Source organism: Uloborus diversus, chromosome 2 (genome assembly GCF_026930045.1).
Source record: "Uloborus diversus isolate 005 chromosome 2, Udiv.v.3.1, whole genome shotgun sequence".
NCBI classification, from domain to species: Eukaryota; Metazoa; Arthropoda; class Arachnida; order Araneae; family Uloboridae; genus Uloborus; species Uloborus diversus.
Window position 1 is genome coordinate 90,873,631 of NC_072732.1, and position 23,138 is coordinate 90,896,768.

The 23,138-nt window shown below is 35.4% G+C and overlaps 1 protein-coding gene across 1 annotated transcript in view; it reads left to right on the forward strand.

Moving 5' to 3' along the window:
• LOC129216415 (TBC1 domain family member 2B-like) overlaps positions 1-18,417 on the forward strand; it is a 377,979-nt gene extending 359,562 nt beyond the window's left edge. The window contains exons 18-19 of the mRNA XM_054850629.1: positions 13,732-13,809; positions 18,319-18,417. Coding sequence (XP_054706604.1) covers positions 13,732-13,809; positions 18,319-18,411 — 171 coding nt within the window. The 3' untranslated portion in view covers positions 18,412-18,417. The remainder of the gene's footprint in view (positions 1-13,731; positions 13,810-18,318) is intronic.
• Positions 18,418-23,138: the final 4,721 nt, after the last annotated feature.

Genomic DNA, 23,138 nt, shown 5'->3' on the forward strand with positions numbered 1-23,138 from the left:
TCACTTATTTTCTAATTCATTCATGCTTTTACTCACTCATTTATTTTTCTTCATATAATAATTAATTTATTTATTTAATTATTCATTTATTGTTGCATTTTCTTTTCATATAGTCATTCTAAATTTTATTTACAGATTCAATTAGTCAAAAATACTTCTTACGATCAAATACATTTTTTTTTTTTTTTTTTTGAAGGCTAAAAATTACTGCCAAAAATAAGAAAAAAGTAATGTTTAAATGAAAGTTTTTTTTTTAAATAGAATGTTATTTCCTTTTGTATTGTAATTTTTAAATTAAATTTCCTAATTGTTCATTTTGAAAAAGCTCAGTCATCTTAGCCATTTCACTTTGCCCCACATTCCCCCTGCATGTAAAAAAAGCAACAATACTCAAATAAGCATGGCGCTGGCTGGGTAAGTGCCCTATGTTTAGTTTTTCTTTCGTACGTTTGTCTGTTAACACAAATACACACCATCGAGTATATTGCTAAATACATTACAACATATTTTTTGCAAGTTTCGCTTTCGTGCTAACTTGTTATTCACAACTTTGGGATATATGTTTTTTGTGCCCGCAATATGGTAAACGAAAAAGAAATTAACTAGTGCATATTTGCCTCCCTAAAAAATTTATGTTCATAACTATTTTTCATATTTTGACCGTTTGTTTTTTCATTCTCTCTTGTTTTAATAATTACATTTACCATTAAAAATCATTTACGTTTTTTCCTACCTTTATTTTTTTAATTCTTTCTCCATCCCTGTTTATTATTTTTTTTTTCATTTTTCCTCCCAGAAAACTGAAAAACGGTTTCATTAATTCTCGTTTTATCTGCAAAATATATTTTAATGAGCTTTATCTTGTTAGCTTTTTTTTCTGTGTCTCTTTTAACATTTACCTTCCTCCTTAATTAAATACTTTTTTCGCTCCATTTTATCCTCCTCGTTAAAGCGATGAATTAGTTAAAGTAATTTTTTATCAAATTTTAGAATTTTTCATTAATTATTCGAAGAATCGGTATTAAAATTCAGTTGTTGAAAAGAGTCAAGTTTTTTCTTAAGCCAAACTCTAGCATAAATTCAGATTTGTGTCCAATTTCTCTTTAAGGGGATTTTAAGTTGAAATTTATGTTCATGTTTCATATGCTTAACTATTTCATTGTTTTAGTTAAATTCTTTCCGTTTAAGTATTTCAGTTAATTGTTAAAGCTTTCCTTAAGCTATGAATTATAAATTATTAATAAGTCAAAACTATCATATTAAGCCATCGCCTACGTCGAGGGAAATCTTGTATATTAAAAATAACCTAAGGGTTTAATCAGTAGTTTAATTTAGACGAGTACTCGTGGCAACACAAAGCAATGAGGTAATCTATCAAGGTTTATTAAATAGCCTTAGAAAATACTTCGGCTTAATTTTCATTGACATAAATTCAAACGGCTTTCATGCATTCATACGTTCGTACATACATACGTACATACTGTAACGGATTCGGTGCGACTTCCACTTTCTTGAAATGAAGACACAGTTCTTGATAAAAGCACAGGAAATTTATTTACACTATGTACAGGAAAGATCGTCAACAACTGCTAAATTATTCATCAGCAATAAAGCAATTATCACACAACACCGTAAACTCAACGTTTACACACGTATTTACTTCCAAATACGAAAACAACACAGCGAAATGCCTCGCTATAAACAGAGCAAAATGCTCTCCCCCCAGTTCGAAATATCAATCGAAACTCCCCGTTTATCCATCGCTAACGGCTTTTATAAACATCCAAGAATTTTCTACAACATTCTTTCTGCTTCGAGAAATGCGTAGACCGTTATCAAATTTTATCAATGAAAATAGAAAGAATAGGGGGTTGTATACTTTAGCCATATGTTAAGGGGTTGTATATTCATTACGGGAAATTATTTACAGGTTACGTTCCTACAATAATTACTATTTACAGAATTTGTAACATTGCCCCCTTCCCAAGGACTGCACGTCCCGGGCAGTACAATCCCCAGAAAGGGTGCCAAACTTCTATCACAAGTTCACAATTACACACATTAAATAATAACTAACAGATACAGAAAACACAATAATAACAAGAAATATTACTGAACATTAAAAGCAAAAATTATCTACAACTTTTATGTTATCAACCATGGTTGTTTACGTAATACTCATGAACTATGGCCATAGTATGGGGCTAACCGATCATAATGTACAACCCTAGGTTTTGCATTAGGTGATTTTTGGATCCTCACTACTACGTCATTTAGTCGGTTAAGGACTTTGTAGGGTCCATCCCAATGCGACTGCAATTTGGGTGACAGACCTTTCCGTCGGATGGGATTCCATAACCAAACCTTGTCGCCTTCGTTGAATTCATGTCCAGTAGACCTTGTGTCGTATCGGGTCTTCATCTTCTCCGCCGCGATGTTGATTCGCTCTCGTGCGAAGTTATGAACGTCTTCCAACCGGGCCTGGAGATCCTGGATGTACTCCTCAGGCGATGAAGGCGCATCCGGATGACGACCGAAGACGAGATCACAAGGTAGCCGAAGCTCTCGTCCGAAGAGCATCTGAGATGGGGCGTATCCGGTAGTCTCGTGGACAGCACTGCGGTAAGCCAGCAGGAACAAAGGTAGCTTCTCGTCCCAATCCTGTTGATTTCTAGCTCCCATAAGAGAGAGATTATTCAGGATTGTGCGGTTAAATCTCTCCACCATGCCGTCCGATTGTGGGTGTAGTGGTGTTGTCCTAGTTTTCTCAATTCCGAAAATTTGACATAGGCCCTTAAACACAGCAGAGACGAAATTCCTCCCTTGATCGGAATGAATTTGCAAAGGTGTTCCATATCTCGAGATCCAATGTTGGACTAGAGTCTCTGCTACGGTGGTAGCCTCTTGATCCGGAATGGGATATGCTTCCGGCCATTTGGTGAAGTAGTCGATGGAAACAAGAATGTATTTGTTCCCATCAGCAGTTCTTGGTAGAGGACCCAGGATGTCGATCCCAATTCGTTCGAAAGGAGCTCCAACGTTGTACAGATGTAGCTTCCCTCTGCTTCTCTTCTTCGGTCCTTTACGAGCAGCACAGGCGTCACAAGAATGGCACCACTTCTCCACGTCATCCTTCGCCTTGCTCCAGAAGAAGCGCTCCCGAACTTTATTGAGGGTTTTCAAGACACCAAAATGTCCTCCAGTCGCACTACTATGTATTTCTTTCAAAACATCTGAAATCCTTGATCGGGGAAGTAGTAACTGCCACCTAGATGTTTTACCGTCGTCAGATTCCCATTTCCGGTGTAGCACGCCGTTCCGTAAATGGAGTGAGTTCCATAAAGCCCAGTATCTTTTTGTTGCAGGACTGAAGATGGAAACGTCCTGCCAGCTAGGGCGTCGACTGTCACTTTCCATGAACTCTAAAATTGGTTTTATGTCGGGGTCTTCAAGTTGATCTTTTCGAACTTGGTCATCACTCCATGGATCAGGTTCTGATGATGTTGGAATCACTGTCACCTGATAGGCGGTAGGGCTAGTCGTTCCATACTGTTTCTCGATTCGGGAACAATAGTGGCAGTTCTCAGGACAGGGTCTCCTTGATAAAGCGTCAGCATTCCCGTGAGATAACCCTTTTCGATGCTTGATCTCCATGTCATATTCCTGGAGCCGCTGTATCCATCTGGCTATCTGGCCTTCCGGATTTTTGAAGTTCAAAAGCCAAGTTAATGAGGCATGATCTGTCCGAAGCAGAAATTTTCGGCCGTAGAGGTAATGATGGAAGTGTTCTACAGCTTTCACTATGGCCAGTAACTCCTTTCTGGTGACGCAGTAATTTCGCTCCGACTTTGATAAGCATTTGCTCCAGTAAGCGATGACATGTTCATTTCCGTCAATTTCTTGGGATAAAACAGCTCCGATGCCCTCGTTGCTCGCATCAGTGTCTAGGATGAAGGATTTTTCAGGCTGAGGATAGGCGAGGATAGGCGTTGATGTTAAAGCCTCCTTCAGTCGTAGAAATGCATCTTCGCATTCTTTGGACCATTCAAACTTTTGCTTGCTCTCCGTCAGCTTATGCAAAGGTCGTGCAATGTTGGAAAAACCCTTTACAAACTTCCTGTAGTACGTGCAGAGCCCCAGGAAACTTCGCAGCTGATGGATGTTTTCGGGACGACTCCAACTCTTGACCGTAGATACCTTTTCTGGATCGGTTTGCACACCCTCAGAAGAGATGATGTGACCAAGATAGTTCACTTCCCGGCGGAACAAATTACATTTGGACGGACTTAACTTCAGATTGGCTTCCTTAAGCTTTTGCAGCACCTTCCTAAGATTTGCCAGATGTTCTTCGAAACTGCGTCCCACGATGATGATATCGTCTAAGTAGACCAGACAGGATTCGTAGGAAAGTCCTCTTAACACTGTCTCTATAAGACGCTCGAACGTAGCTGGTGCATTGCAGAGGCCGAAGGGCATCACTTTAAACTGCCATAAGCCTTGTCCAGTTGTAAATGCTGTCTTCTCTCGGTCATAAGGGTGTATCTCAACCTGCCAGTAGCCGCTCTTCAAGTCCAGGGTCGAAAACCACTTGTGTCCGGAAAGAGTGTCCAAGGTGTCGTCTATCCGTGGAAGAGGGTAACTGTCTTTCTTGGTGATTTCATTCAGCCGTCGGTAATCGACACAAAATCTGGTGGAGCCATCTTTCTTTCGGACCAAGACGATGGGAGAGGCCCAAGGACTGGATGAGGGTTCGATTACATCATTCTCCTTCATCTCTTTCAGGAGGGTCTCGACCTCTTCCTTCTTGGCGAACGGTAGTCCTCTTGGATGCTGTTTAATAGGTGGGTGTTCTCCAGTGTAGATCCTATGCTGCGTTAAATTCGTACGGCCAACATCCTCCGATGTAGATGAAAACAGATGCTTAAAGTCATCCACCAATTGTTCCGCAGCAGTTCTTTGATCTTTCGATAAGGGTGCACTCCCAATTAACTTCGATGTCAAGGACTCAGAAGACACAGTTTCGGGGGAATTGATTCTTCTAATGATGCAGTTTACTGGAGTACAAGTTGCAACACTTCACCTTTCCGAATATTCCTTGGCCTTTCACTCACGTTGGCGACTCTTACAGGAATTACATCCTTGGAAAGGTCCACAAGCGTAGATGCTACCAGCACTCCTTTTAGGTTATTGCTTAGGTTAGGGTATTCAATGAGTCCAAATCGAAAACTGTTGCTTTCTTCAAGGGAGCCAGGTATTAATGATTCTGACCTTGAGGGAATCGATAAATCTGTTTGAGCTATTATTTGATGAGCGGATTTTACATCACTCTCTGCAGGGAAAACGGCTATGTCTTCTCTCATCGAGTGCAGCTCATTAGTCTTGAAGTCGAGAGTGAAGTCATATTTCTTCAAAAAGTCCAATCCGAGAATGAAGGGGTCCGTGATATTAGCGACGAATGCCGTATGATGGTAGGTGGCATTCCCAAACACTATTTCCAAGTCCACTTTACCGTCAATCTCAATTTTGTCACCTGTCACAGTCTGGAGACTTACGCGTGGCGATGTCCACAGCAGTTTCAATCCAAATTCACGAGCCACATCTGTCCTAATGATTGTCACATTGGCTCCAGTGTCAACAATCAGTCTGCAGGGGTTCCCATTTACATGTGCGTAAATGAAAAGTCCATCACTGCCACTACTAGAAGAGGAAATCTGCAGAGCTTTAGTGGTGGTGATTTCCTTCCCTCGCGTAGCTTGGCGAGCCGGACAACTCCTTCGCAGGTGTCCTTCACTACCGCATTTCCAGCACTTCTGCTCTTGTTTCTTTTGGGCTGTTATGCTGCTCAAATGTCTTGTCAAGTCACCGAGTTGTCTCTCAAGTTCAGCGAGGTGGGACGACCTGGAATCAGACTCATCAGCTTCCTGAGTCCGGATTAGATGGCGATCCACACGGGTTGCTTCTTGGGCGGCCTCGTATCTCATCGCATACACAACGGCAGAATTCAGGTCTTTGACATCCGCCATCCGTAGAGCTTTTTGGATTTCCGGATCTCGAACCCCGTCGATGTAGTAGTTGAGTGCCAGGTTGTCTCGAACGTCCGCAGGGCAGTCGTAAAAAGCAAGATGAGACAGTCTCTCGATGTCCGCCGCAAGCTCTTGCAGGGTTTCCCCAGTTTTCTGGAAACGGGACTTCAACTGGAGTCGGCTGAAATCTTTCTGGCACTTCTCACCGAAGCGAAGCTCCAACGCAGCTGTGAGGGCTGCGAAATCCAGGCGCTGGCTGTCTGGAAGGGTCTGGAGAATGTCCGCTGCGTCACCTCTCAGGGATGCTGCAAGATGACAGGCCTTGGTAGCAGAGTCCCATCCGTTCGCTTCCGCCACTATCATGAATTGAGTTTTGTAAACCTGCCACGAAGTTTTCCCATCAAATGTGGCAAGTTTAATGAACGGTCGAGCAACCGATGTGGGAGCGCCAAACTGTACAGAGCTGCTTTCCGCGGTCGCCAATCTCCTTTCCACGTCCTTAAAGATCTCTTCTTTAAGTAGATGAAATCTTCTATCTTCTTCTTCCAGTTTATTTTCTACAGCATTGCATCGGCCTTCAACGTAACTTAATTTTTCTTCAAATTTCTCTTCGATTTTATTTTCCACTGCGATGAATCGGTCTTCAACTGCCTCAAACTTTCCTTCAATAGCATCAACTCGATGCTCTATCTCATTAAATTTATTTTCCATCACAGTCTTTACCGAAGTAAGATCGTTTTTAATTTCCTCTTGGTTAGAAACTAGGTCATTTTTCAGCACTGTTAAATCACTTTTCAATTGGTTTTGATTAGCCGCCATATCATTTTTTAATTGTTCTTGATTAGTTGCCATATCATTTTTTAATTGTTCTTGATTAGCTGCCATATCATTTTTTAATTGTTCTTGATAAGCTGCCATATCATTTTTTAATTGTTCTTGATTAGCTGTTAAACTTGCAGTCAAGTCACTTTTTAATTGTTCTTGATTAGCCGCCATATCACTCTTCACAGAGGTGATTGCGTCAAGAAGTTGTTTTAATGGTTCATCCATTGCGCGAGTAATCACCATAAAAATAAAGTCCTAATTCAAAAAAAAGTCTTTATGAAAAAAGTCCAAAGTCACACTTACTCCAAGAAAGTCCAGAAAAAGTCCCTGTTCGGGCGCCAAATTGTAACGGATTCGGTGCGACTTCCACTTTCTTGAAATGAAGACACAGTTCTTGATAAAAGCACAGGAAATTTATTTACACTATGTACAGGAAAGATCGTCAACAACTGCTAAATTATTCATCAGCAATAAAGCAATTATCACACAACACCGTAAACTCAACGTTTACACACGTATTTACTTCCAAATACGAAAACAACACAGCGAAATGCCTCGCTATAAACAGAGCAAAATGCTCTCCCCCCCCAGTTCGAAATATCAATCGAAACTCCCCGTTTATCCATCGCTAACGGCTTTTATAAACATCCAAGAATTTTCTACAACATTCTTTCTGCTTCGATCAATTATTATCAAATTTTATCAATGAAAATAAAAAGAATAGGGGGTTGTATACTTTAGCCATATGTTAAGGGGTTGTATATTCATTACGGGAAATTATTTACAGGTTACGTTCCTACAATAATTACTATTTACAGAATTTGTAACAATACTATTGTAATTCAAAAGTTTTGCAATAAATGAGTTATTTTCTTTCTTTAGTAACGCATTGTTAACTTTAGAAACCTAACATTCGAAATTCAGGCTTATGCCAAGGCAATTACATTTTATTATGCATAGTATGATGGTAATCACAACCTTTATAATAATTTATTTGTATTTTGTTACAATGAGGAGGTCATCCGAGCCCGTATGTTCAGCACGGCGTATGTTTCGCGTTGCCCCGGCTGCGTTATGGCCTAACTCAAACTCACGAAGCAGACGTTCGTTAATTTGCTTATTTTGGCTGAACGTTTCTGATATCTGCACTTCTTATTCCTCACATTGAAATCACAGATGTATTAACTAGATGCACGAAGAGAAACTAGTTTCATGAGCAGTTGAATAGTAGGACAACCGTTCAAAAAAATGCACACGCGCGGTTTAGCGCATCCGCGCTAGCAACTTTTGCCGAATACTGGAGATCACGGGCTGCAGTTGCAACTAGGGTAGGCTAAAGCGCTTTCAGAGTTTTAGGGTAGGCCACTCTTTTGCCCGCCTTATTCAAGATTCGTATATTCAATGGCGGCCAATGGTTGCTGCTACGAAGTTGTGTATCTATTTACACTAGATCTATTGTTGAAACTCATTGATGTTGTATGCAAAGCAAGCCTAAATACCAACCTTTTTATTGATTATACTGGTAAACAAAGTATATAGTGTTCCTAATGCAATTTTCGACGCTGATTCCAAATATCCAATCAGAATTTTTCCACCACCAACAGTTTTTGTGTAATAATTGGTTTTAAGTGATTTTTTCCCGTGTTTTCCTATATCACTTAATGATAAAAACTTATAATTAACATTTAAAATCTTGTCATTAAGACTAGAAATATGGAGATATATGGTCAGGTTTGCTAATACTGCAGTGGTAACATGGTCAGTCTTAATGGCACCCATTTTTGTGATATACTCTAACTGAATTGAATTTTTTTATATGTTTTTACAATTGAATGCAAACATAACAAACTAAAGATTTTTACTTTAAAGAAAATGCTTTAGTATATTGTAATAGTATTGACTCTATAATGGATATGTTCGTATTTTAATATGAAACAGATGAGGCTTGGTATTAACTGTTTCGAAACTAGTTTAAAAACTGTACTATTGCATGATTGAAAACAAGTTGTCTTCGGTATCACTAGCATACTCAGTCAAATTAAGGAAATATATGGATATTTTAGGTTTTTCTAGATAAGATTTTTGTACAATTATTTTGTATCATGGGACAATTATTTCTGGCCTAAAATTGAATTAAATAAATTTTATGAACTACTTGATTTAACACGACACTGTTTTCTCCTCTGAAAAATGGGAAAGCAACGGCAAAAAGAATTGAAATAAATTGTAAATAAAAAAACTAGACCTGTTATCCTGCAGGCTTTTTATATAAAATTAAGCCTTTAAAAACTTTGTTGAGACTTTGCAACATTGGTGCTGAATTTGAATACTGAAAACCATAGTTTTTATGTATTTTATTTGTGTAAAGCTAAATAAACCTATTTTTGGAGGACCCCCCTCATCTAAGTGAATAAATTCTTGCTGATTAATGCTAGACACTAAGAGAGATGTTCCTGATGCCAAATACAGAAAAAAATGAACAATAGCTAAGTTTTTGATCTTCATTTTTGTATTAATCATGCATGTGAATATGCGCATTTCTTTCAAATTTAAGTCAAATTTAAATAAAAAAAAATCTGTGGGTGATGGAGAAAAACTGTTTGCATATTTGAATTCAGCACATCATTTCACACTAAGATTCATCATTTTCACACTAACAAAATAAAAGTTATTTTTGTAGACTAGTGTTATCTTTCGCACTTCATACACATTAACAGTACGTTGATAAAATTCACTTCTTTCAAATATTGCAAAACTTATGATTTTCCCTATTACTTACTTGTGTAGGCACCTTCACCAGGCCCGGATATGCGTACCCAGAGACCCTGAAATGCTTGGGGGCCTGCGTCTTCATGGAGCCTAACGGCCCAAGAAATTGAAAAGAAAAAAAAAACTAGCACTGACTTATTAACATTGCAAATACACACTGCTGTCCTATGGGGAGGGGCACTACACATTTTGTTGCAGGGGGGGGGGGGCTAAAATTTATAGATCCGGGCCTGACCTTCACCATTGAGCTTTTTTCTACAATAAATAAAAGATAACCATGTTAAAAAGCTAACAATAACAGTTTTCCGCTGCTGACACATGCTGGCAACATATTTTATTTTCTTTCAAACGCTTAGACTTCTTACTTGTATTAACCCTCCGAAACCAACTGATTCTTAATATTAAATGCCTATCGCATTTGTCTTAAAAAGTGATCTTCCGTTAACGCCCGCGTTGACTTCCGGTACGGAGGGCAGCGTTGCCTAGCGGCAATCTGACCAACGCATTGCTATGGCGATGGATCCAAACAGTTCAAACCAAATTGTTAATTGGTTAATTTCAAAATTTAATTTTGGAAGCAAGTAAAAACTTTGTTGTTTTGACTAGTTTGATGAAAAAGCTTGATAATGAGCCGTGACATACGTATTACGGAAAAATGCCACCCTTATCCGGGCTTATGTTAGCCTGCGTAGTGTATAAATAAGTAACTTTTTTCCCCGCTGAAATTTGTCCTTTTACCTTTGTGCAATAAAATTTGCGAAATCAACTTCGAAACATTTATGTGGTAGATACATTCAGAATTTGGGTTTTTAAATTTGTCTTTTCTTTTTTTTTTCAGTAGCTTGTAAATAATTTTAAACATTATTTCAGCCTTCATTTTTGTCGGAAAATAACCAAAAACGTCGTCCAGTATATTAAAATCTCACGAGGGAAATAAACTATGCCGGCCAAAAAGTAAAGTGTTTCAGCTTTCGAAAGAAATTTCTTTGTGTATATATTTTTAAGTTAAATATGGAATACGTTCTACTTGAAATTTCTATTGCAGGACAATGAATAATTCATAAATGTCTCGTTCCTTGATATAGATTTAGATATGGAAAAATCTTTTCAGCTGAAATTTAAAATCAGAGTTGGTAAAAGACTTCCTTTTGAGTGAAGCATAATGTAAGTTTCTATTATCTATACGTTATACGCCCACATATAGCAAATATAGTACTAGATTTAACCCTAACTTTAACTTTTTTAAGTTTTGGTTTTGTTTGGACCATTTAGATGATGCCATTTTTTCAAATAGGTAAGTGGTACTGCGTTTGGTAAACAATAATATTCAATGCACCTGCTGTATTTAAATATTGCTATCCATAGGCGGATCTTGTTAAAATAAAAACTAGAAGTTTCATACTTTGAATTTTTAATCTGGCTTTTTGTTTCTTCTGTAAAAATGTTTTGCTTTTGTTGTTGAATCTGAATTGATAGCAATTTCAAGCTGATATTCTACAATCAAACACTAATAGTTCGTTTACAATCTGATGCATCTAGGGATATGTTTATTTCATATTTATATTTTTTCATGTTCAAACATCAAACCATCCATTTATATGATTAAAATATTAACTACAAGCAGTATCGAACTTCTCAGTTACAGCATTCAGAGACGGCAGTGTTCCCCTTATCTCATCAGTATAGAATAGCCGTGATCATTTACCAAGCAAAGAAGCTCATAACAACGTTGAGTATATCTTCCCAATGGCAGCTAAAAATATTTCGGCGCGCCAGCGAGAGATCCTCAAACTTATTACTGCTCCACAAGGAAAAGTGAAGATGAAAGCTAATGTGTGAGTTTGAAGCAACAGATTATTGTCCATAGCCACTGCAAACGCTGAATTGCAAGCAATGCCGAACTGCAGGCAACTAACCTCAGAAACGCGTGGAGTGTTTCTAAAATGGTTTTAACTACTAGTGTGACGATATACTCAGCTCTCACACGAGCTTATTTGCATGCAGCTCGGTTGGGGTATTCCATAGATTTGGCGTCGAAAATATGGGAAAAAATATTCCCTCTCAACGCTATAACTGTGCTGTTCGGTGTTACTTGCAGTTCTTCCTTAGCACTCGCTCTGTAACGGTGATTTGTAGCTTTACACTTAACTACTTTGTGAAAGATACTCTAAGAGGTACAGTGACAGCATCCGTAGATTAAAACGTTCTTATCGTAAAATAAAGTTCGAGATTTTTTCTGGAATATTAAAATGATGAATTTATTTTCTGTTAATCTGACTATTCTCTAAAGTACAACTCCATTGTGTTTCCCTATTTGTTTCGTAACAGATAACGAACGCAGAAAACCAGAATTGAAAACGTTCTGTGATTGACTACGAATCATAGCAATCTCTTTCATCGATGTTTTCTTGAGGTGTGGCATTGATAACAATTCATCGATGCTAAAAATTTAAAGAATCGATAGTTCTGATCGACCGAAAAATATCGATATTTTTAAAAATATATGCAGTCCATTTTCGGATACATTACCAAAATACTTTAATTGTTAAATTTTTAAAAAAAAATAAAAAATGTTTTTTAGTTGTTGAGTGAATTAATGCGACCGTGCCTATTTGAATTAAATTTTCAGAATTGTAAAAATGAAGCCAATAATAATTTTAAATTATAGAACATTTTTCGCCAGATTAGGCAATACAAAAAAAAAAAAAAAAAAAAAGAAGGCCGTGAGAAGAGCAAAGCTTAAGCCTTTCTTTTTTATTTAACGTTAATTTATATTTCTTATCATCGTATCATTTTAAGTATAGCAGCAAAGAAAAAAAAGAAAAAAAAAGTGCTTAATTTTTACCCTAAAAGAAAGAGTTGCAAACGATTTTATTTTGAAAAAAAAAAAAAAGAAAATCAGATGCTTTCTTTCTTTTTTTTTCCTCGGCGACATTTTTTTTCTTTTAAATTATTTAAATTATAAAAAATTTAATTTTTTTTTCAAAAACAAAGAAAATATTGTTCTTAACCTTTTGCTTTTTTTATTACTATTATTATTTTTATTATGACAGTAAGAAAAGCTACAATTTATCTTTAAATGAACTTAAATTTTTTTTGTGTTAATGCTGCTTTCATGTGACTTAAAAGAACTAATTTGTAAACAAATGAAATTTTATGTTTCACCAGCAATAACTGAAACTGAAAAAAGAATGTAAATAAAAGTGAATGAATAGACAAATACGCAAACTATAATGAAGAAGGAAAGAATTTCCTTAAAAGTTTATTAAATTTCTGGGTGGAGTCGAAATAAAATCATTTTTGTTATAATATGTTCTGGCTCTTCATTTCATATTTTTCCAGGGAGAGTTGAAAGGTATGGAAAATCGAAACACAACAAAAGCCACGCCGACAAATATGTAAATATAGTCGAATATCGATAACTCGAAGCTTACAACTCAAATATTACTTTATCTCAAAGTTTTCCTTGGATCCCAAACTCTTTAGACTGTTGTGGAAACTTCTCATAACTCGAACTACCAAAGCTCGAACGTTTTTTAGCCGGTCCCTTGGGACTTCTAGTTATAGAGAGAGGACTTTAATTTAATTTCTTACAACCAGGGGGGAGGGAGTTGCAAATGCCCTCTCCCAACTCACGTAAATTACGGGCATGAACATGTTTGTGTAATATTGTATGAGATGTGACAATGGAAGGGAAGGGATCTAATGTGAAAAGTGACAATTTATGACCGAGAAGGGAAGGGGGTCAAAAAGGTGTTGAAAAAAAAAGTGTGATCAGAGGCACCCCGAACTTGCATTTTTTAAAAGCGGAAATTCTCAATTCGCCGAACGGAACTCCAAATTTTTCCGAATGATGATAATTTTGCGGAATCGTCAGACGAAATTTGCCGAATAAGGAAATTTTCGGGAGGTCCCAGTGACCTCCCGTGTACTCCCACCGGAGCGCCACTGAGTGTGGAGGATTGATCTTCTAAAAATCCTAAAACATGGGACTGCAAGCACTAAAGAATACATGATTCTCTTTTCATCATGATAAGGCTTTCTATTGAGAGAATAATAATTTTTTTTTTAATGTAAAAGAAAATGTATTTATTATTAATATTTTCTTTTTTAGATTGCCTTTGGTGAGCTGAACCCCTTTCCTCAACGAACTATTACGTCCAAAAGGGCTCATCACTACCAAATTATCAAAGTAAAATTTTTTTCCCCGCTTTTAATTTTGCATATGTATTTGACATGTCGTGTTATAATGCTTTTAAAAAAATCTTTTTATGGAATAACTTTTTTTTTCTTCTCTTATCATTCATTCAAGCTTAAAAGCTTTAGTTTTGTATTTGTTCACTAGATGGCTGTACGAAACTATCTCATGTTGAGGCAGGCGTAGCCTACGGAGATGCAAGGTTGGCTACCGTTGAGAACTAGACAAAAATATCTCTACAAAACGAAATTGTTATTATTGTAATTAATTTTATTCTTCATCTCAATCAGAAATATCTCGCGCGAGAAAAAAAAGTTGTTCCCATATTTTTTTTTTTTTTTTACACTTCTTGAAGTTTTTTACTCAGATTTGTTATTATTAATTAAATTGTTAATCTTTATTAGCTTCAAAAATATTTGAAAAAAAAAAGCGAATGTTGAAAGAGCGCAAATATCGTTTCATTTTTTTCTTCTCCAAAGCTTAAAAGTAATTACCTAAAATACTACACTGATTTGTACACAAATTTACTAAGGATTTCAGTTTCGTTTCAGTGAACTTTTATAGAGGGCGACACTATTTAAAAATTATACTTATTATTGTGATTTTGTTTTTTAAAGTTTTCAAATCCTTTATGTACCCATCTCCTTTTTTAACAACATATTTAATTATTTTTTTTCTCGTATGATTTAGTTGTTTTTTTTAACTTCAGTTCGAAAATTTATGAAATTCAATTCAAGAAATGTACGTTAACAGAAGAATAATGATTTATCCTTAAATTACTGAAAAAATTTCAACCGGCCCACATTCCGATTTCTTTTGGGCAGCGAGGGGGGTGGGGGTCAGGTATAATCTCAGTGTTTCTTTTTTTCCAAAAAGCAGCATAAAACTAGGCCCACTAATATGTAAATACATTAATTTCCGAAAGCCATAGGACAATTGACTCTCCTAAATGATGGACCTGAATTTAATTAGTTTCTACGAGATGATCTCGTTCTTGCTTTTTTCTAGGTGTACTCTGAAAGTGGTCGACACCGAGCCCTAGAGGTCTATAAAGTTTTCAAAGAGGTTGATAAAGCCCTAGGGGTCAATAATAGACGATACATCTTTTAGGGACAAAGGGGTCGACTGTTGTCGAAGGCACAACAGTCAAAATACAAAACAAATTTAGATTAAAAGAACTTAGTATTTAACTATGCAATCAAGACCATAGTCCTAATGGGGCTGCGTTTATGCCAATAAGGATGCAAATTGCCACCTATTTTTTACTTCCTTTTACCAAAAAGGAAGTATGGTATTCGCGAAAAAAAAATCATTCAAATATCAGCCTTAATTTCCATTTTGCTCGCCGCCGAATGAATATTAAGTTTTTTTTTTTTTTTTTCAATCCGACCACACGTGAATACATGCCTAAAAATGTATGGATATCCGAAATATCCATTTTGACGATACCCGAGTTAATTACAACGAGTTTTCTCGTGGCGCCTGTATGTACGTATGTGCGATGTAGGTGGGTAGGTAGGTATGTGCGGTGTGGGTATGTAGGTATGTGCGTATGTGTGTATGTATCTCGCATAGCTCATGAACGGTATGTCCTAGAAAGTTGAAATTTGGTAGTTAGACTCCTAGTGGGGTCTAGTTGTGCACTTCCCTTTTTGGTTGCATTCGGATGGGTCTTTTACACCTTTTCGGGGGGAAATCATTGTTAATTTCAATGCAAACTCAAGTGGTGTTTTAATTTGGCAAACAATTGGCAATATATCGCAAAACTTTTGGTCACCAAGTTTTGTCGCGAACTTGGCGCCAAATTTGACTTTTTTTTAAAAAAACCTGCTTTAATTTTAACCTCTATTGGCGATATTTAGAGAGTTAACCATTGAATCACATTTTTTTTTTTTTTTGCTTCTTTTCGCAACAAACTTACAAACTTGTGGTTAAAATATTTGAAGTGTTTCTTTTCTTACCCATGCAGGGGCGACAAAAAGGGGGGTCGAGAGGGGGCGGTCGCACCCCCAAATTTTTTGAGAGGAAGGACAAAAAATGAACACATTCAATTTACGGAAATCCCAAATTAATGTTCAAGAAAAACAATATTGCTGGTTCTCCGTAATGGTTGATGAAAACTCGACACATTCCAGATATAAGCAATTGTTTTCCGTTTTTCAAATTATTAGAAGAATATCAAGCCTTTACTGACCTTTTCAGAACAGAAAAAAACTGATGAAGAATCATGGTTAATTTTAACTAAAGACGTAATTTCCTCATATAGGCTAAATATCTCGTTCTTGTGTGCTCTGTGTAACAATAGTTATGAGAGGCCCGTGCAGTGGTGTGGTTGTATGATTTTAACAGGAAAATGCCTTGGTATTTTGCATTCGTTGTTACGCTCATATTTTAAGTGTGTATTTAATGAGTGTTCATCACTTTCTTCTTCTAGAAACACATTTCAGCTGATCATTGTATCGTATGCTTTCATAGCTACTCTTTAAAAATACATACTATTTTTGAAAAAAAAAAAAATCTCACATCAACAAATATCTTTTCTGGGGCTCTTTAACTATACAATCTCCCCATATCATGCTTACTTGCTGTTAGCCAATATGTGTTTTGTTCTATACTGAGATAATTCATATTTAAGAAACTCGACCCCTCAAATAAAATGCTGAAATGCCGCCCCTGACTCCATGTCCAAGGCACTATTATCATTAAATTAGCGTAAAATGAAGTCATATGCTCAGCTCGTTTATTATTGTTTTTCCGAATTAAAGAACATTTTTGAGACTTTACCTTTTCCATTCCCAGACCCTTATTTAGTGAAATCAATTTATTCATTTGAATCGTAACTTATGGAATTCTAAAAGTAGATCAAATGCTTTGGGAGGGGGTAGTTTATAAAAAATAATTTTAAGTCAAAAAATTTCGTTAGTTATATTTTTCCTATCATTCATTTTCTTATAATAATAAGCTTATCTCTATGCTTTCGAATTTGTTAACTGTATTATATTATTTTCGTACGCTGCGTACAGTTTATTTGATAGTCCTTGGGAAATTTTCCACTTCTTGAAAAATTTCGTATTCTTATACAGTGCAACGTAAATAACTCTAACATCATTCGTTAAATCATGGATAATTCGAAAGTTTTTCTTGTCCTATGAAGTTTAATAAATTGTGCATGATCAGGCTTTTATAGTTTGAGCAAACCTAACCTGGGACAACATTGTGAAGGCTACGCAGATCGCAGAGCCTAATCCTAGCATTGCGATACTGCGAGGTTAGGCTTGTTCCAAACAATACTTCGAATTATTCCAATTGCACTCTACATTGCTTCACTGAATAAAAGCTGACTGTGAAATTTCATTCAGCTATAAATTAACAAAGAGAAAAAATGATGACCTTCAAGAATTTAAAGGGATTTACTAGGGGGACAATGGTCTAGGTTTAAATTGTTTCACGGGAAGATGCATGAAGCGTTTTGGATTCCCTGATATACATTCGCCAGAACGTTCCGATACTGCTTTCCTGCGAAAATATGTTTCTGCAATTGGTGGGTTTTACGGGTGGTAAAATGGGAAGAGTTTTCCATCCCAAAAATCGGACCCCCCCCCCCCCCTCTCCTTCAAAACTTTAATAATGCGAAACTAAGTTTCTATAGTGTAATTTTGGTTTAAAAAAATTTTTTCAATGCATGAAAGACGGTTTAGCATCTTTCAAAAAAATGGGCTAAGCCGACAATAAATTAGTAATTTTAGTTTATGTTGAAAAATGGAAAATTTGAAAATAAGGTAACGCTTTTCTGTCTAATAACTTTTGATGGAATAACCCTTTTTTTTTATTTGCAAACACTTGGCCATGACACCTCACGACTATGTTTTATTTATTTATTATATATATATACATATATATATATATATATATGTGTGTGTGTGTATTTTTATTTAAACAATTTTTTGTTTAAATAAAAAAATGACCTACGGTATCATTTGAACCTTATATGAATCTTCAATAAATTGGTACATTTGCTTCAAATGGATTAGATTGAAGCGTTTTTTGTTTTTTTTTTTTTCGTAGGAAATTTGTATATTTTGAACAATTTACACTTTTCAACAAATGCAGATTTTCAAAGATTTCTGTGATTCAAGTTAAGTCAGTTTAAAACGGTAATACACATTGCTTAAGTTCAGCCTTGAAATAAGTTTGTTAACTTTTATTAACGTAATTAACTTTATACTAACCATTATCTTTCGTTGTTTTTTTTTTTTGCAACAATTAAAAAGTGGATTGCGATTATTGTTTAGAATTAAATCTAGAGCATTATTTCATAAAATGTACAATTTCAGGTGCGGAAACAACAAGAACGTGGAATGAGAGGAAACATTCGGTTAAAGTGCAGGTCAAAATGTAAAACAAAAGAAAACATAAAAGTTTCATCTTTATAATGTGTCTTTACGACGCACATTTTTTTCAATAATTTTTATCTATTTAATTTCTCATTGTTTGTTTCTAAAGGCTCAACTGGAGGAGTTCGAGTCCATGCGTAACTCCCTTCCCAGATCTCAAGAGAAAGTTTCGAATTCAGAATATTTGAGTGAAGACGACTAAAGCTTGAACTTTTATTATTACTTTGGTATTTTTTTATTAACATATGATTTTGTTCAGATTGTAATTGTAGTTCCTTTTGTGAAACACTAGTCGTAAGAGATAATTGTTTTTAAAATATTTATAATGATATATATATATATATATATATATATATAAATTTACAAATTTTCACGAATTGAAAAACAATATGTTTTATATTGAATGTTTTATGTCAGTAGCTTATAGTGATTTGTATTCCTGGAAATAATGTTAACGTAGTCTTCTTTTTTCTCTGAAATTATATGTCCACTTCTTTTCAACATGAATTACAATTGGGGTACTCGCAGGAGCACAAGGAGGGAGGGACACTTGGTGGCCTGAGCCCGAAGGGGGCCCAAGATTTTTAAAATGAAGGGTGAAATATATGTAGGGACGTAGGGGGGAAACAATATGAAGGGGGCCCGTAAAAGTCATTTGGGACGGGCACTAAAATTTCTGTGCACACCTCTGGGCATTCGAACTGAATAAAAGTCATGAATTCTGAATTTGAGGTTGGAAATCAACTCTATGATGTTCTTCTCAATTTTTATCTTGAAGCCAAATTGAGACAGAATGATTCCAATTAACAGACCCGATGTTCTACAGGCATGTCAGTATTTGACTCCTTCCGAATGAAATGTTTAATATCATTTCGACACAGTGTTATGTGTATCTTGACTTATTATCAGCACAAACAGTGGTTGTGATTTCAAGAGATCTCTTGTATTCTACTCAGTTACGCTCATAGGTCAAGATATACTCCTATTTGCTAACAGGGGGGGGGGGGTGATATTTAAGGCGAATTTGAGAGGGATTTTGTTTTTGTTTTATGGGGCGGTAAGGGGGGGTGTTATTGCCCTTTGAGGCACAGACACTTCTGGATCAGGCCCTGTTTCTGGATGCTTACACTGTTTTCCCCCTCCTTTACTCGTAATTTAGTCGAACCATTTGTTCTTGCACATAGTAACTCTAGTAACTTGACATCGTAATAAAAAAATAAGAACCATAAGCGCATTATTTTTGGCCTATCTTTATTTAGATTAAAAATGTATGTCTTTTCCAATTGTTTTTAATTTGAAATTACGCATTTTCATTTATTTTTGGTGAGATGATTTTGAAATGAAAAAAAAGGAGACAGATATTAGAAATAAAAGAACGATAAAATGTCATTTTATGAACTTATTTTTTGATCACATTTTAACGCTAGAAATAGTGTATAAAAACTTCTAATTTTGTATGAGAAATAGATAATATTCAAAAAGCTAACAGTGCAAGTGGTAAAGTGAGATAATTATGTTTTGCAAAACTGTATTATATATGTTTTGCGCATCTGTTTAGTTACAATACCTCCCCTCCCCCCCATTAGTTGTACAAAAAGCAGATCCATGAGTGTAAAAGGGAAAATTTAATTTTTTTGGCAAAAAGAATTTTTTAAATAAAAATATCTGAAAGCAGCTTTTATTTAGCCGTAATTTCTTCTGGAAATGATGCGGTCTCGACTACTGTAAAATATTTACCCATAATTATTAAATAATAAAAGTGGTATAACGTTTCTTTATTATGCTTATAATGTAACTAAATAAAGCGTATTTAAATTAGGGAACACACAGCGTTCATTAATTAAAAAAAAAAGCAAAATTTCCATCACTTAGTCGAATGTAATAGAGATGAAATTTTTACTTTGTTTGTGTAGTTTTTAGTTTTTATTGTGGTCTTATATTTTAAGTGATGTATAAACTATGAAGTTTAAGATACATTCCATTTTCTCCATTGAAATGATAATTTTTATTCTTATACTTCTTGCATCTTATCTTAACACCATTTTTACTATTAATTTTTAATTACAATTTCGTGTATGCCATGATGTTTTTCACCTGTAATTTCTATGAGCTGTCATACTTAGTTTTAAAACGGTTTCTTTTCTGAATGCAATCGTTAAAACTGCAATTCTTTGTGTGCTGGAGAAATCATAATGGAAGTAGATATAATTATGAATTTTTAAACTACATTTGTTTGGTTTCGTCTACAGGGTGATCGGAAAATATGTAGCCGAATTTTGCAGGAAGTTAATGGCATATTCGTTACAGGGGTCAGGATACCCTTGGTCAGAAAAGGGCAATTGACCCCCCTCCTCCCGGCTTTGAGAAATCATTGCATATCCAAATAAGTGGGTGTGTGTTTTTTGTTGTTTTTCGATAAAATTTGCATGTAGTGTTTACTCTTTATCCATCCTCCTGGAAAAATTGGAAATACCAGACCTAGTTAAAGAGGGGGGGGGGGGGGGGGGCAGCAACCAAGAATCATATCGGAATGGATGGTCGTAAAGACAATGCTGATGCGCTACATGCACACAAAGCCAAAAACTGACGAATGCGAAACATTTCATTAGAAAAAATTAATTAATGCAACAATACGACTTTACACTACGTTTTGTAAAGAAAGTTTGAAGCAGCTATTGGAATTCCCGGCTTACAGCTGTAATACACGCGTCGCAGCGACAACGCAGCAATCGACGAAAGCGTGTCAGAGTGGATCGTCATTGCGACTCGTGTATCACAGCTGTAGGCCGCAAATGTCAATTACCGATTTTTTTTTTTTTTTTTTTTTTTTTTGCGCCTGTAGTGCGTCAGCATTGCGTTCGTGACCATCCGTTTCTGTACGATTAATGTTGAAATTAGTCTCCTTTTAATATTTGATCCCACATTTTCCGATAACCTTGTATACAGTAACTCTGAAATTGATTTTTCTTTTTTGTTTATTTTTATTTTATGAAACTTAAGAATAAGTGAAAATGTTATACAGTACAACCTCTTTTTTCAGCGCTAACTGAGGCCAGCCTCAACTCGGATCATCCGAGTTGAATAAGTAAAACAAATTTTTAAATACCCATATTTAATTACAGCCGAAAACAATGCATTATTATAACAAAATAGCATTGGATCGTTAGGCGCAAACGCTCACTAAACTATCATTTATAGTTCAACTGCAGTGGTGTTGAACTAACGCTTCTAGTGAGCTTTGATGTTGGTTAGATTGCTATAAATTTTTGCGCGATCTATGCTGGAGTTAAATAAATAAAATTATTTTAATAAATTTAAAATTTAATCAAAATAAAAAGCAAATAATTTATATATATTTTTTTAACTCTACAAATTTGATACAGATTAACCGAAAATCCAGATAAACGGGGGCCGAATAAACGAGATTTTACTGTACTTTTTTGCTTTATTTAGAAAATATATTTTTCTCCTAACCCAGAAATTTAGTAAAAACTGTCATTAGCTGCCAAATAATATGTTTATTACAACCAGAACGGCCTCATATAGAGACAGTAAACTTTGTCTAAGCATTATTGAATGACGTTATACCGTCAAAGAAAAAGTGGGTATTCTTATTAATTTTAAGGGCACTTTTTAATCTTCATAAAAATCGTAGTTTTGGAGCGTTTTAGATGATTTTTAAATTAGACAAAGTTTATTGTTTGTAAATAGTATTTTTGCTTATTACGTAATTTAAAGAATCAAATATATATTTTCCTAAGTGGTTTTGTACTGTTATACAGAGAAGTTTATGAGAAATCATTGTAATTTGAGAATAAATATACTTTGTTATTAAATGTCTATGAAAAGCAATTGATAAAATACTTTTGAAATTTTGTTTGTATTTGTCAGTAAGTGATAATATTTATTGCGAATGCATCTCTTTTCAAATTAAATGCCTTATGTATTTCCTTTTTCACTTTTCCTACCTGCAATTTAAAAGGATTTGCTTAAAAAAGAAATGAAAAGCTTTATCAGTTGAATCTATGAAGAAGAAATTTTGGAAGTAACTAGTATGTAGAAGCTTGAAAAACAACGTCATAAAAACACGAGATCAAAACATTTAAAAAATATACAGGGTGTCCGAAAAGTCCTTGACATATTTTAAAAATTTAAAGAAAAGCAACATATTGTTGTATGAATATGAGGTTTGCGCCATAATACTTCAGTTTCAAGACTTTTTTTATGGCATTGTAAAAAAAAGGAAAAAAGAAAAAGTAATTATCAGTAATTAATATTAAAGACTGTATCGTCACAGTAGGAAAAAGAAACGTCATGTGAGACTTTAATCATGTTATTAAACATAATGCAATACCCTTCGTTTCCAGAGTTCAATGTGTGCCCCGTATCTGGATCGAACCACATCTAAACGGTTCACAAGTTCATCTTATGTCCCAAACGGTGCACACAATGAGTTCTGGTAATGGAAGGTATTGCTTTACAAATAAAATGGTCAATTATCTAGCATTACATTTCTTTTTCTTTCTGTGGCGATACAGCCGTCAATAGCAGTTCAATTCTTGAACCTATAGAGCATTTTGACGCGAACCACATATTCATACTACAATTTGTAACTTTTTAAAGAATTTTTAAAATGTGTCAAGGACTTTTCGGTCACCCTGTACTACGAACTACGTTAATACAACTTGTGTTCCCAGTTTGTACATTAATAGCAGAAATATTAACAGGTGAAATAAAACCGAGTATTCTTCAAAAAAAAATTCTTAGCTCTGAAAAGAAAATGGCGACCATCAGAAGTACCACAATGGTTCACTAAATGTTACACTTGGTGGTTCATTATGATTGAAAATTTGACTGCACGGTTGTTGATGATTTTCTACCGGATTACCACAACAAACACTGCTCTTGATCCTGTGCATTCGCCATTTC